The sequence below is a fragment of the Mesoplodon densirostris genome, chromosome 20 (assembly GCF_025265405.1).
Source record: "Mesoplodon densirostris isolate mMesDen1 chromosome 20, mMesDen1 primary haplotype, whole genome shotgun sequence".
NCBI classification, from domain to species: domain Eukaryota; kingdom Metazoa; phylum Chordata; class Mammalia; order Artiodactyla; family Ziphiidae; genus Mesoplodon; species Mesoplodon densirostris.
The window spans coordinates 29,974,396-29,987,088 of record NC_082680.1 but is presented as its reverse complement, the minus strand read 5'-3'; the positions used below and the strand labels follow the sequence as shown (position 1 = coordinate 29,987,088).

At 44.8% G+C, this 12,693-nt stretch overlaps 1 protein-coding gene across 11 annotated transcripts in view; it reads right to left on the bottom strand.

Annotated features, from left to right (window-relative positions):
* Positions 1-3,706: 3,706 nt before the first annotated feature.
* Positions 3,707-12,693, bottom strand: part of TACC1 (transforming acidic coiled-coil containing protein 1) — a 94,477-nt gene continuing 85,490 nt past the window's right edge. For all 11 annotated transcript variants that reach the window (XM_060085695.1, XM_060085697.1, XM_060085699.1 and 8 more), the window contains 4 exons: positions 11,585-11,745; positions 10,720-10,826; positions 9,706-9,826; positions 3,707-8,588 (listed from right to left, as the gene is read on the bottom strand). In XM_060085695.1, the coding sequence (XP_059941678.1) occupies positions 8,520-8,588; positions 9,706-9,826; positions 10,720-10,826; positions 11,585-11,745 (458 nt within the window). In that variant the 3' untranslated portion in view covers positions 3,707-8,519. The remainder of the gene's footprint in view (positions 8,589-9,705; positions 9,827-10,719; positions 10,827-11,584; positions 11,746-12,693) is intronic.

Genomic DNA, 12,693 nt, shown 5'->3' with positions numbered 1-12,693 from the left:
CTGTATTTTAGACATCTTATTTTTGCCAAAAATTGGTGATGTTACAAAGATCAATTGAAAGGGAGAAAGAAAAAAAAATTTGTCAGGAAAAAAATCAGGATTTCATAAGAGACAAATTTTCAGTGCCAGTTTTTCAGTGAAATAGAAGGCACATCATGGCACATCACCACGAGGTCTGGACTGCTCTGTCTGGACTCAAAGATTTTAGTAAAATATTATGATTATGCCTGAATGCATCAGATTCACTCATTGTGCTGTCATTTTTGGTGCCTAAAACAAAAATGCCTTTTTGAATCCACAGAGTGTCTTATGTTTGAATATTTGTTTTTTTTAATTTTTAAATTTTTAATCTTTTTTGGCCTTGCCCCACAGCATGCAGGATCTCAGTTCCCCAACCAGGGATCAAACCAGTGCCTCCTGCAGTGGAAGCACAGAGTCCTAACCACTGGACATCCAGGGAATTCCCGGATATTTGTGATTATGAGTTCGCACATCTTAAGACTTCGACATGTTTTGTCAGCTTATTCTCAGGAACGCAGGCAATGCAGGGTGGCCAGCTTCACAGGGCGTGCAACTGAGCTACAGGGTCTGCGGGCACATTAGTGGGGAAATGTTGAGTGGTGGGTACAGCAGCTATAATTGAGACAGGAAGACAAGAGCACAGCCATTTTGGAAAAGGACCAGGGAACCGCCTTGGGCAAGACAGGCTTTGGAAGCTAAAGAACAAAGGTCCTGGGGGCGCGAGTCCCAGAGACAAAAACCAGGCTCACAGGAATAAAAGATTAACTTTATCTCTGTTACACCCACGAGTATACCTAGTTGCCACAAGACAAGAAACTCAACTATAAATGTTAACCTTATCTGTTCCGGTGCTTTCTTGCAGAAAATTCTCATGCATTTCTTTCCCCTTACAGAAGTCGTCCCTATTCCTGACAGTCACTATGGAGACACCTGAAGCTGATTAAAGAAGTTTGACGATTTCTATCAATAGAAATGATCAGTGATCATGAGACAAACCCTCCCTTTTATTTAAAAAAAAATTTACTTATTTATTTTTGAATAATTGAATTATTTTACTTATTATTTATTTTTGGCTGTGTTGGGTCTTCGTTGCAGTGCACAGGCTTCTCACTGCAGTGGCTTCTCTTGTTACGGAGCACGGGCTCTAGGCACACGGGCTTCAGTAGTTGCGGCACACGGGCTCTAGAGCGCAGGCTCAGTAGTTGTGGTGCACGGGCGTAGTTGATCCGCAGCATTTTGGATCTTCCCGGACCAGGCATCTAACCCGTGTCCCCTGCATTGGCAGGCAATTCTTAACCACTGCGCCACCAGGGAAGCCCCCAAACCCCCGCCTTTTAGAAGCAACTTCCCCTTCTACTCCGGGAGCTGGCATTCCCCCGCCCCGCCCTTCTCCCTTGCACACAAGCTAACAAAAAGCTTTGCTTGCCTTAAGTCTTGTGGAAGTGATATTCATGTCTATGGTATTGCTGTCCGAGCATCTGGAAAGGGCCCAGGAACATGACACTCTCACTTCTTGGGAGAGGCCTCAGGATAAACCCAGCTTCTCCATCCTGAGGACAAGACTGAGGTCCAGAGAGCTGCAGTCGTCAAGAGAAAATGAGAGCATGGACTTGGATGTGGGTGTAGGGCTTGGGCCCAGGCCTTTTCCCTTCCTGGGTAATGTGGGCTGGTGTTCACTTTTCTGAATGCTGTAGCCACAGTGGACGCAGCAAAAAGTCCTGTGGACCCACCATCCTGTGGCAAGTCCACTACTGCCAGAACATCTCACGACAGGCGTTTTCCGAATGATTTTGGAAGAAAAACTCAGGGACTGTTGTCTTACAGTTAGCACTTTAGGCAGACTTGTGAAATCGCAAATCACAGGAAAGGGCTTTCTAGCATCCTCAGTCCAAATGAGGGTGTTAAAGGCCTGTCCAAGGCAGTGGACAAAAGCTGGGACTAGAAACCGCATCTCAGCCTTCATGCCCAGGCTTGTTCCGCAAACAAGGATGGCAAAAATGAGAACTGGAGCTTTGATTTCCCGTCCTGTGCCTTTCCAGTACAGTAACAAATTATGCATCTTTGACTAGGTTTCGTGTTCTTAACGCTGTTAAACTTTGGTGACAGGATTATGCAATGGCTTCTCTGACATCCACTTAAATATTCCCACTTGAGGTGAGAAAAGAGGAAGAAAATTCATTTAGTGAATAAAAAATTCATCCTTGGCCCTGTTGAGGACGATTTTCCAACGTATGCCCAGCACGTACTGGCCTTAAGAAGAGTGGGATTTGAGATCACAGAGATCTGGGTTCACATGCCAGCCACCTTCATAGCTGATTGATGTAAAGGGTCTTTGTTTATGGGAAAGAATAGTTTTAATTAGCATATTGTTTATCTTGAAACGAAGTTTCAGTGAAACTTCAAAACATTTCTCTTTATATAACTAGCCTCAGAAACTTCTGTACGTTCACTTTAACCCTGCAAATGCAGTATTTGGTAAATGAATGAATGAATCAATGTAGAAAAAAGGACTGGTTTTGGTCCTTAAATGCCTGCAGACTTAGAAAGTGATGTAAATATACTACTATCCAAACCTGGGAGAACCTGGATTTGAAGAGATCCAGAAGGGCTACTAAGAGGCCGTTAATTCTGTTGCCCATTTTGAGTGAGGGCAACAATGCTACTAATATTCGAGCTCTGTGATCCTGGCCACACCGCTGCTCTCTCTGGGCCTCAGTGTCTTCCATTGCAAAGTGACTTCTGTTGGCTAGACCAAGTTTTTCTTGCTTTGACCACTAGCCACAGCAAGAAATTAACTTTCCTCATCACCTAGCTCACATTCACTTATATCCAAAACAAACTTCATGAAGCAATACTTACCCCTCATTTGTGCAATGCACTCTATTTCCTGCTGTATTTTCTCTTAATTTATATTTATTATGTATTTATTCATTTATTAAATGCTGTGCCACCTCCTTTGATCATTTTACAGGATTCCCTCCAGGCAGTTCAGCGGGCTCACTAGTGGAAAACACTCTTTTTAAGAACTTTAAAGGCTGCCATGTCTTATGATGTAGGAAGTAGTAAGAAAGTAACAGTGCTCTGATTTTCCTTAGTGGATCCCCACCTAAGTTGTAAATGGAGCCTTAACTGGCCTCTTAATGTATCTTTTCCTGTAATAAAACGCATGACATTTCCTGACCAGTCTCCTACCCTTTAAGTGGAGAGTTGGCCTGGTTAGTACTGAAAAATTTTTTCCTGGTATTAACCTAGAAGAAACATAAAACGTCAACTATTTTTTTGTGGGCCGTGCTGCAATGTTTACACAGTTCAGGCTGATCCTGTGTCCTTCAAGAGTCGGAAAGCTTGGGGTGATTTAGGTTCTTACGACTTGAAATGTGCCAGGGCAGACAAGCAGTCTGTTAAGCAAAACCAAGATGCACCCGATTAAATACTTTGTTTGCACAGATGCAAAGGCATGGAAATTTATGTGGCAACGTCTGAATTCCAAAGTTTGTTTTGTTTTTAATTACACGCCTAACCAAATGCATAAAATCCCACAAAATGAATGTAGCGAAAATGTCATCTTTTGTATTTTTACACTGAAATATGGAGCCCATAAAAGTGAGGCTGTCATGAATTTTCACATTTGGGGATAAAGTGACTTATAACCAGGAAAAAAAAAAAGTCTCCACACAGCCACATCTAACAGTGATCAACAGTTTTTATTCAGGCAATGAAACATGGAAAAAATATATTAGTAATCATTATAATAATTTCATTTGTGTGAGTATAACTTTTACAAATATTTACCTGACATATAAAAGGGAAATTACTTGTGCATATAAAATTTATGTAGATGATTTATTCCACACAACACAATCCTGACAGCAGTAGTCAATGCAGCGTTAGATTCCTCCGGACGAGGCTCCTCACACACTTCGTGGCACCCGTGGGGACACAGTGGAAGCAGATGTGCAATTCATTAACATTTACTTGTTGGCACGTTAGTACACAGGGCTATCTACTGGCGAACACACACTTGCTAAGAGCGACACTGAAAAGGTTGCTACCACCTCTGAGGTTTCAAAGAAATGCCAGGATCCTGGCTCACTGGGTGGGAAGCGCCAGGCCTGAGGCTGAGAGTGTGAAATCTGCAGACCTTCCTGCACTGGGTCCGGGGCTGGTTTTGGAGCTCGTATTTGTATATGTCCCCTTGAAAATTATTCACAGAGCATCAGTTAACAACGTGACTGGGAGATTCTCTGTGGAGCAGATTTCAGATGCCACTAAAAGGCAGAGGGACAGAAAGTGGCATCTTCAAGGTTCTAAAGGGATGAATGGATACAGGGAAGGTTCAGACCACACCTCAGCACCAGGCCAGGTCTCCGCCGGCTGAGTCAGGGCGCTAGACGGACCGTCACAGGCCAGCATTGCACGCGACATCTCCATAGTACAACTATAACCAGGGTGTGTATATATACGTGTATATATATATATATATATGTAGTAGCTGTAACCATATTATAGTTAATGAAGTCATTCCTTAGGAATCTTGCTTGTCCAAATCTAACTGCATGCTAAGAGGCACAGAAATGGGATTGCATTTGGACGAAAAAACTACGGAAAGTGCAATCTTTAGTCTCCAGAATGCTAGCTCTGGGCACTAGGGGGTAGGTCTTCGCTGGAAATTGTTGTTCATACAATCTTCCAGAGGAGATCCTTAGACAGAAAGCCCATTCCTTTGCCTTTACTACATGGGAGACTCAAGGTTTGAGTGATAAGATGCTTTCTTCAAATCACTGGAATCTGGAGGCCAGTCAAACCTTTTTGGACAGAAGTCTCCTTAAAATACTTCTTTATGAAAATCTTTGAAGAAGATGACCCTATAGACTTTTGGCTTGACATTCTGGGATTCCCAGACTGTTATTTGTTCTTTAATAAGCAAATAATAATCTGCTATCTTTTAAATTCTCCAGAATATATACATCTTTACCCTAAAACACTTTGCTTGAATCATTTAATGCTTCAAACACCTAGTTTCTCTCTTCCCAACAAGAGGATAAAGTAAGAAACCACCCAAGTCCGAGAGCAAGCCTGCACGGTCACAAAACTACAAAGAAGAGACACCGGTCGTGGACAATTCATGAGATGGCTACCGACTGCAGCAAAAAACCAAAAGGAAAACAAAAGGGAGCTTTAGGGATTTTACTCCACTAAAAAAGGACGTGCTGAATCATTTCCAGTTAGTGCATGCAGACTCACCATTGCCTGCTCATCACAACTCCATTTTGAGCTTTAGAGCCATCAAGTCCTCTGTTACCTTTCAGTAAAATGAAAGTAACATGCTTTCATAAAGTAACATTCAGTAAAACGCTTTACTCTGGCTGCACTGAGTCAGCCCAGGGACATTTGGGGCAGTCTACTCTGCTGGATTATAACCAGTCAGTAAGAATCCAAGGCTCATACTAAAGTATCTAAGTATTTGTGTGAGAGTTGCAGAAAGTGTGGGACATGTAAAAAAAGGTAACTGGCTGGAAAGAAGATTCAACTTGAGCCATCCTCCAAAACGAAAGGTAAATCTTCCCTTGGACTCCATATCAGTTTGGAAGGCTGCCAGGTCCTCAGTTTTTCACCATCATGTGCTTCTACACTTCCTAATTTGGGCTAGGTCTGAAGATGCTAGAAGCCACGCGAGCAAACTGGGTTTCTCGGTGTTTCCAGGACGGTTTCACAGAACAGAAGGTCTGGGCAGGTCACTGGCTTCCACGAGTGTCTCCAAATAAAGTAAATTTTGGGAGGTCTGACTATAATTGACTAGCCAACCAAGTGACAGACTGCAGTCTGTCTTCCAATAGATCCTCCAATTAAAACACTTTTAGGTAGAGACTATCTATACTTTGGCAAAATGAAAAACTTAGGATATGGCTCTGGATGCAGAGCCTCAACAAGACCACTCATGTTCCCAAACCACCATCCAGGCCAGTGGCTTCCTCTCATTTTCCCTTCATGTTTGTCACAGGGAGTATTGCTGTCTAGCTTATGAGTAATTTGGCCTGCCCATGTTTTGAAGCAAAATTCTAGGCCACATTCTTACTCTCCAGATTACTACAAGTTTCTTTCTCCCCCTTATGTTTTTAAAAAAATAAACAAACATACTTCATTCCGCCCAGTATATTCTCCTGATCTGCCAGCTGTACAAGCTACATTTTTCTTCTTGTTGGAGAAAATCCATCTGTTAAATTAGAAGGAAGACCATTTCCTTGTAATGGTCATAGCTGAGAGGCCAGTGGCAAGTATTACTGAATAAGGAAGGGCCCTTTCGTTTTCCTTGTGCAGCAACTTTACTCCCTAGGGTCTAGTTTTAAGGGGTCTCTTCTCACCAGCGTGCTTGGGAAAGATTGTCGTCACCTCTGTTTCAACACACAGCTACTTTCTCTTTTTATACACAAGAAGCCTAAAAGAGAGGACTGTAGGTTTATAACAGAGACCCCTATACTAAGCCTTTCATGCGTCAAACAGAGCAATACAAAACAGGTAAACATGGATATGTCACCAAAACACAGCAGCAAAAAGGTTTAGCAACGTTTCTTTCTGCAAAACGCAAAATGAGTTTCTCTAGTCGTGGAGGACTGGAAGAGGCCACAGTCACACTGCCTGGAGACACCTGCTCCTCCAGGGACACGGCTGTAGCAGGGCACTCACGTCAAACCCGTGACTGCCTTCAGGGCCCAAATGATTGTCACAACACTTCTCCAAACACAGATCATTTCTGTTGTTGGTTTTTTTTTTTTGTACAAAATGTTAAGACGGTAGGCTTTAAAATACAGCCTAAGCACCAATTGTGAGAAATGCGTATCGGTTAAACGGGACTTCTGGCTTTAAAAGACATTACTGACCTCCCTGGAGCTAAAGACTGCACCCGTGTGAACAGTACACGGCTAAAGAAAAAGTCATCTCGAAAGAGCTAGAGCGGGTCTCCACGAGGCACAATTCATTGCTGAAGGTGGGTCATGCAGTAGTTTTACAAGAAAAGTACGAAAACTTACGTGTACTGGAGATAATGTGTATCACCGTGAAGACGCTCAGGGTGCTCAGATTAAGACAAGAGTGCTTTAAAACACCTGTGTGGATTTGGTTTCGCCTATCAAGTGGGAGGGGTTCACACGGGAAATTTCCAGTTGGGGGTTAAGGGCCCCCGCCACTCTGAATGGAGCCCAGGAACGGCCTGAGGAGTTTGGTTTTATGAGTGAGATATGCTCCCTGCACTCCCCTCCTCCAGTCTTCGAATGGCCTTGGTTTAAAAATATTCAAAACGCACTGATTTTTGGAGTGGCTCACACGATTTTTCCTGCCCATCTGGTTGAAAATTCTACTATCTTTAAGTTTGCAAGTTTTTCTTTTTTTGCCTTTGGGGAAAAAAAGTCTGAAGAACAATGCATCACACTTGCAAAAATCCAACTTTTGCTTCACCTTACGATTGCTAATGGGGTTAATTAAATAAGATCATCTAAACCTTTGACAAGCAGACTTCCTTTGCGTATTCCAGATAGAGAGATTAATAGAGAACAAATGTCGATCTTGGAGCAACAGATGGAAGCGGAGGAGACTGCCGGCTCTAGGACAGACGTGCCGAACCCCAGCTGTGAGGGATCCCACAGAGCAGATGCCCTGGGTCTGAGGACTAACTCCAGAGGGGCCGCCTGCATCCAGGCTGAGGAGCATCCAAATACGGGGCAACAGGACACTACGGCCAACAGTCTCCCTTCTGTGACACCTGAGTCTGAGGTTATGAGTCACGCCAGACATGGAGCCTGGGGGCTTCACCTCCCCAACCCCCCAAATTCTGAAGTTGGCATTCTGAGAAAGGACTCTGTTTCAAAATAGGGTTTTACATTTATGGAAATATGCCCTTCTGTAGAGAAGTTCTTATTTGATTATGCTTCAGGGAAAAAAACCAAACAAAACCCAGCAGCATATATAAATATGCGTGCGTGCGTGCATGCGTGCGTGAGAGAGAGCGCGTATGTATAAATGGGTACGCAACTGGAAGTAACAATAGGCCAAATTACCTCCTCAAATAAAACCACTAATATTGAAAATTAAATGTAAAAGATGAAATAAATTTTTTAAAAAAATCAGACAGGTGGTGGACAGGATATGGTCCCAAATAGTAGCCATAAAATCATACACTGAACGCACTTGGGGAAAGTAAAGATGACTTTAAAACAAACCAAAGATAGAGAATCCCGCCCAGACTGGGCAGCCCGTCTCACTGAGCCCGATGGGTCGGTCAGGCCACTCCTTCAGCGGCTGCGCAGTAAATCCTCCAGCGGCGCCTCCTGGGCGGGTGCGTCGGCAGCAAAGCGGGACAGGCAGCGGTAGGTATGTGCTTTTGTAAAGTTCCGTGGGTTTTTTTTTTTTCTCTGCAAAGGGGTAATTATTCCTGGATAAGGCAAGATAATCGTGGTCACGAGAGAAGCAGCCAAATGCAGATCTGCTGAGCTAACAGGGGAAACTCAGTCCGTCTTTCCCAGCTTTGCAATCAGCTCGTCACAGATTTTCGTCAGTTCTTCAATTTCTTGGTTCTGAAAGATAAATGATGTGATGATGCAGTCTGTGTCCCGAGATAACGGATCACAGTGAAACAGTCCCCAGACTGGCTATACTCCTCCCTCGGCATCCCAACTCAGTGGTTCTTAACTTTTCTGCATCAGAAACCCTTTAAAGAAAGGAAAGCGCTATACCTTCTCCCCTGAGAAATGGTCTTGTGTTCACAAAGTTAGGCTTCTATTGAGTAGTTGGTGAGGGTAATTACTGGCCCTCTGAAGTCTGTCCTCGAAGTTTGTTTGTCAAACTTCCTTGCTATCATAGGAATTACTTGGGGGTATTTGTAAAAAAAAAAAGAAGAAGAAAAAAAAAAGTATCTGGGCCTCACTTGATTCATGAGCATCCCCAGGGACCTGGGATTCCAGAGTCTAAGTATCCCAGGGGCCACTGTCTTAGGGGTTATCAGACGCCATGATAAAAACCCCTGCCCTGGCTGAATGGATGCCACAGGCCTGACAACATGATTGGAGACACAGTAAGAAAAACACCAGAGGCACAGAAAATGAAGTCTAAGAGTCACTAATTAGCAAGAGAATGGGGATCCTTATCACCACTGATTTTTACTTCTGGAGTTTCTCGACCACATCTGGGCAGGGCCAGTCTTGGTGTGGGGCGCATCCTGTGCACCATAGGGTGTTTAGCAGCATCTCTGGCCTCTACCCACAGATGCCTGTAACATCTCCCAGTCGTGACAACCAAATATACCCCCAGACGTTGCCAAATGTCCCCCGGGAGGGGAAAATTGCGATGAATGGGGAAGATGGCTTCACATATTATATTACAGAAAAAAACAAAACGGAAAGAGAAAAAAGGTAGCTTCGGAGCCTAAACTAAGCTTTTGGTCCTCTGAGCTTCCGTTAATGCAACCTCCTCTCTGTATCCTGCCTGTGACCAGGTCCCACTAATACAGCTGGGAGTATCTGTTGCCACCTGAGTCACTTCCCAAAGGAGCTGGATTGAAGCATCTGCGCAGAGATAAGTCCCTTTCATCCAGACGACATGGGAGCTTGTGCAGAGATAAGCCCCTTTCATCCAGACGACATGGGAGCTGCAGCCGAGGAGGAAAACCAAAGGTCTCGGTGGGTCCCCTCTTACCTTCTGCTGAAGGGCCCTTTCCAGGGACTCCACCTTCATCTGCTCTTTCCGGAGCCCCGCGTGGAGAGCGGCGCTCTCAGCCTTTGCTTTTGTTCGAACCTGAGCAATCTCCTCATTGGCTCTGTTTATGGAACGAAGTGGACAAAAAGCACATGGTTTGTCATCAGTCGCAGCTCACGATCAGGATGCTAACCGCTAACACCTGTGACACAGAACTAGGAGAACTGACTCCACCACAGGAAAAGGAGGAACTGGTGAGCGATATAATTCAATTGTAATTTATAAAAATTCAATTTCCACACGACTGCTAAGGGGGTTTCCATGATGCAAACCAACGGCAGAATCAACCTTAAAGGCACACGGGACCCTTCAACGTTCACATGCCACCAGAAGACAGAATCACGTGACACTTTCTACAACAATCTTAGGTTTTTTTTTAACCCAGTACAATAGCAGGGAGGATCTCTGTGGATTAACCCAGCCCATGAGGCAGGATACGAACCACTGGCATCTATGAAACACAGACCTACAAGCAACTTTATTCATTAAAAATCTCCATGAAAAAAGGAGATTCTCACATTTAAAAAATGGTAGTTATGTGACATGATGGAGCATTAGCTAACTCTATGGTGATACGTATGTAAATGTATCAAATCAATGTTGTACACCTTCAACTTATACAATGTCTGATGTCAATTATAGCTCAATACAGCTGGGGTGGGGGGAAAAGAAGGGGAAAAAGGATGTCTGGAAGGATAAAAGAACGATTTCCTGGGGTGAGGAAAGAGGTGGGAACCCATTGGGAGGGGAGAGGGGGTGGGAGGGAGAGACTGTATCTTTTTCTTCTTTTTAATGTCTGAACCTTGTGAAGAGTCCACCTACTCAAAAAACTAAATAAGACACACAGGTACACACAAGTGCAACCTGGAGTTGCAAAATAGTGATTTTTTTTTCTTGTCTGTCAATCTTCCCACAACATCACGAAAAGTGAAATTCTTATGCACAAGCTCTTACTTGTCCAGCTTTTCCTCCGCGTGGATTTTCAGGGCCTGATACCGCTGCTCTTCTTGTTTAACTCTGGCTAAGTAATCCTGAGCACATTTTTTCAAGGCTTCTTCATTCTGTTCCCAAGTGACAATTTAAAATGAAAGAAACAAGTCATTTTGTTTTCCTTCTACTAGTAACATACCACATATCAGGGTTTTCATTTAAAAAAAAAGTGAAAAAACCTAATACATTCAGATGCCTCCAAATAAGACTCCATGGTAGTTTGGAACAGGCACAAATAAGTCTCACTGAAGAAACTGTAGATAACTTCTTCATGTATTAACTTTCAAATCATACAGTAACTTACACTGACACACCTGCTTTAGGAAGGGCAGATATTCAAAACTGAAGGCCAATCTGATCCCCATTTTAGACAAACCAGACAGTCATTTTTATGGTTAATATGAAAAAAAAAGTGTTCACTGCTATAAATGTGTCTTAGTGATGGTGTACAACCAAATCAAATCAATAGGCCCACTTACACTAAATTTGTAACTTTACACTTACTTTCTTCCAGAATATGCAGCCTGTATTTTTCAGTGCTATGGCTTGACTCCCTTTTACTTTTACTAACATTAAATTGGTGAATAATCAAAAAGAACATTTCTAGAATTCTCCTAAGTCTGAGGGTCCCACGGATCTTATGCTCCATGCCACACTCTGGTCGTGTCCAAGGCTTCCTGACCGACCCAGGAGAGGAATGACCAAGACACGCCACCCAGGGGCCTCGATTCCCTGTTTCTAGGCCACCTGCACCTCTGGCACGTGCGTTTGAAGACCCATTACCAAGAAGACACACCACCAGGGGGGCCGAAGGCAAAGGACGGGCTACCTTCTTAAATCCTTCCAGGACGCCTTTCAGGTTCTCGTATCTCCTGAACAGGTCGGAGAGGGACCTTTCCACTGAGTTTAGGTCGGCCAGGGCCTGCTCCTTCTCCATGGTCAGCTGCTGGAAGCTCTTCTGAGAGGTCATACTCGTCCTCTGTTCATCTTCTGTGAGTCATGATCAGAAGCAGCGCACGTTCTCTCAACACACAGCGCACAGCCGCCCTCCCGAGCCACCAGGCAGTACGCTGGGTAGGGGAACCCAGCAGGCAAGGTAACAAAAGGTTCCACCCTCAAGGACTGACTTTCTGGCGGGGGAGACATGGTGACAGGTCGGGGCGGGGGAAACACAGCCGGGAAAGAGGGGTGAGCAGTCTCTGCCAGAGGAGACATGGGAGTGGAGACCCAGAGGAGCTGAGGGCGGGAGCCGTGCGTCTACCCAGGCGTCAGGTGATGCGGACGGCAGAAAATATCATCTCGCTGCCTAAGTTAATGCAGAAAGACCTGACTGACTTAGGGAGTCGGTCCTTACAACAGAGGCTACAAGAGGTTCTAAATGCAATGCAGGAGGGTGAAGCGCTGTCCTTTTCTAAGGGCACCGATGGGTCTGGCGCAGGGAAAGCACCACCTGCAGCGGAGTGAGCCCGCTGCACAGAGCAGAGACGTCCCCCTGGGGGGTACGAAGGACCAGGTGAGGCCGCCCACCCTGGCGCTGGAACTCGAGTGTCTGCCGTCCTCTAAAAGGAACCTAACGACAGGGATCCCCATTATCTGCAGATTCCCTGCTCGCTATTTCTATGTGTAGCCCCCAAAGCAGTAGGTGTGGTGCGCCCCCGGCCGTTCAGGGACACGCGTGGAATGGCAGGGAACTGGAGTCACCTGCCGGCCACGTTCTCGGCTGAAAGTGGACAAGGCGATGCTCTGCCTTGTTCCATACGGCAAACAAGTGTCCTTTTCAGTCTACTTAGGGCCACGTTTTTGGCATTTTCGTGCTTCCTGTTGGGGATTTTGAAATGGGCCCCAAGCCTAGGCTGCGGGGCTGTCTCGTGTCCTAAGAGCCACAGGGCTGGAGGTGTCTTAGGGGGAAAACACGTGTGAGATGAGCTCTGTCCTGGC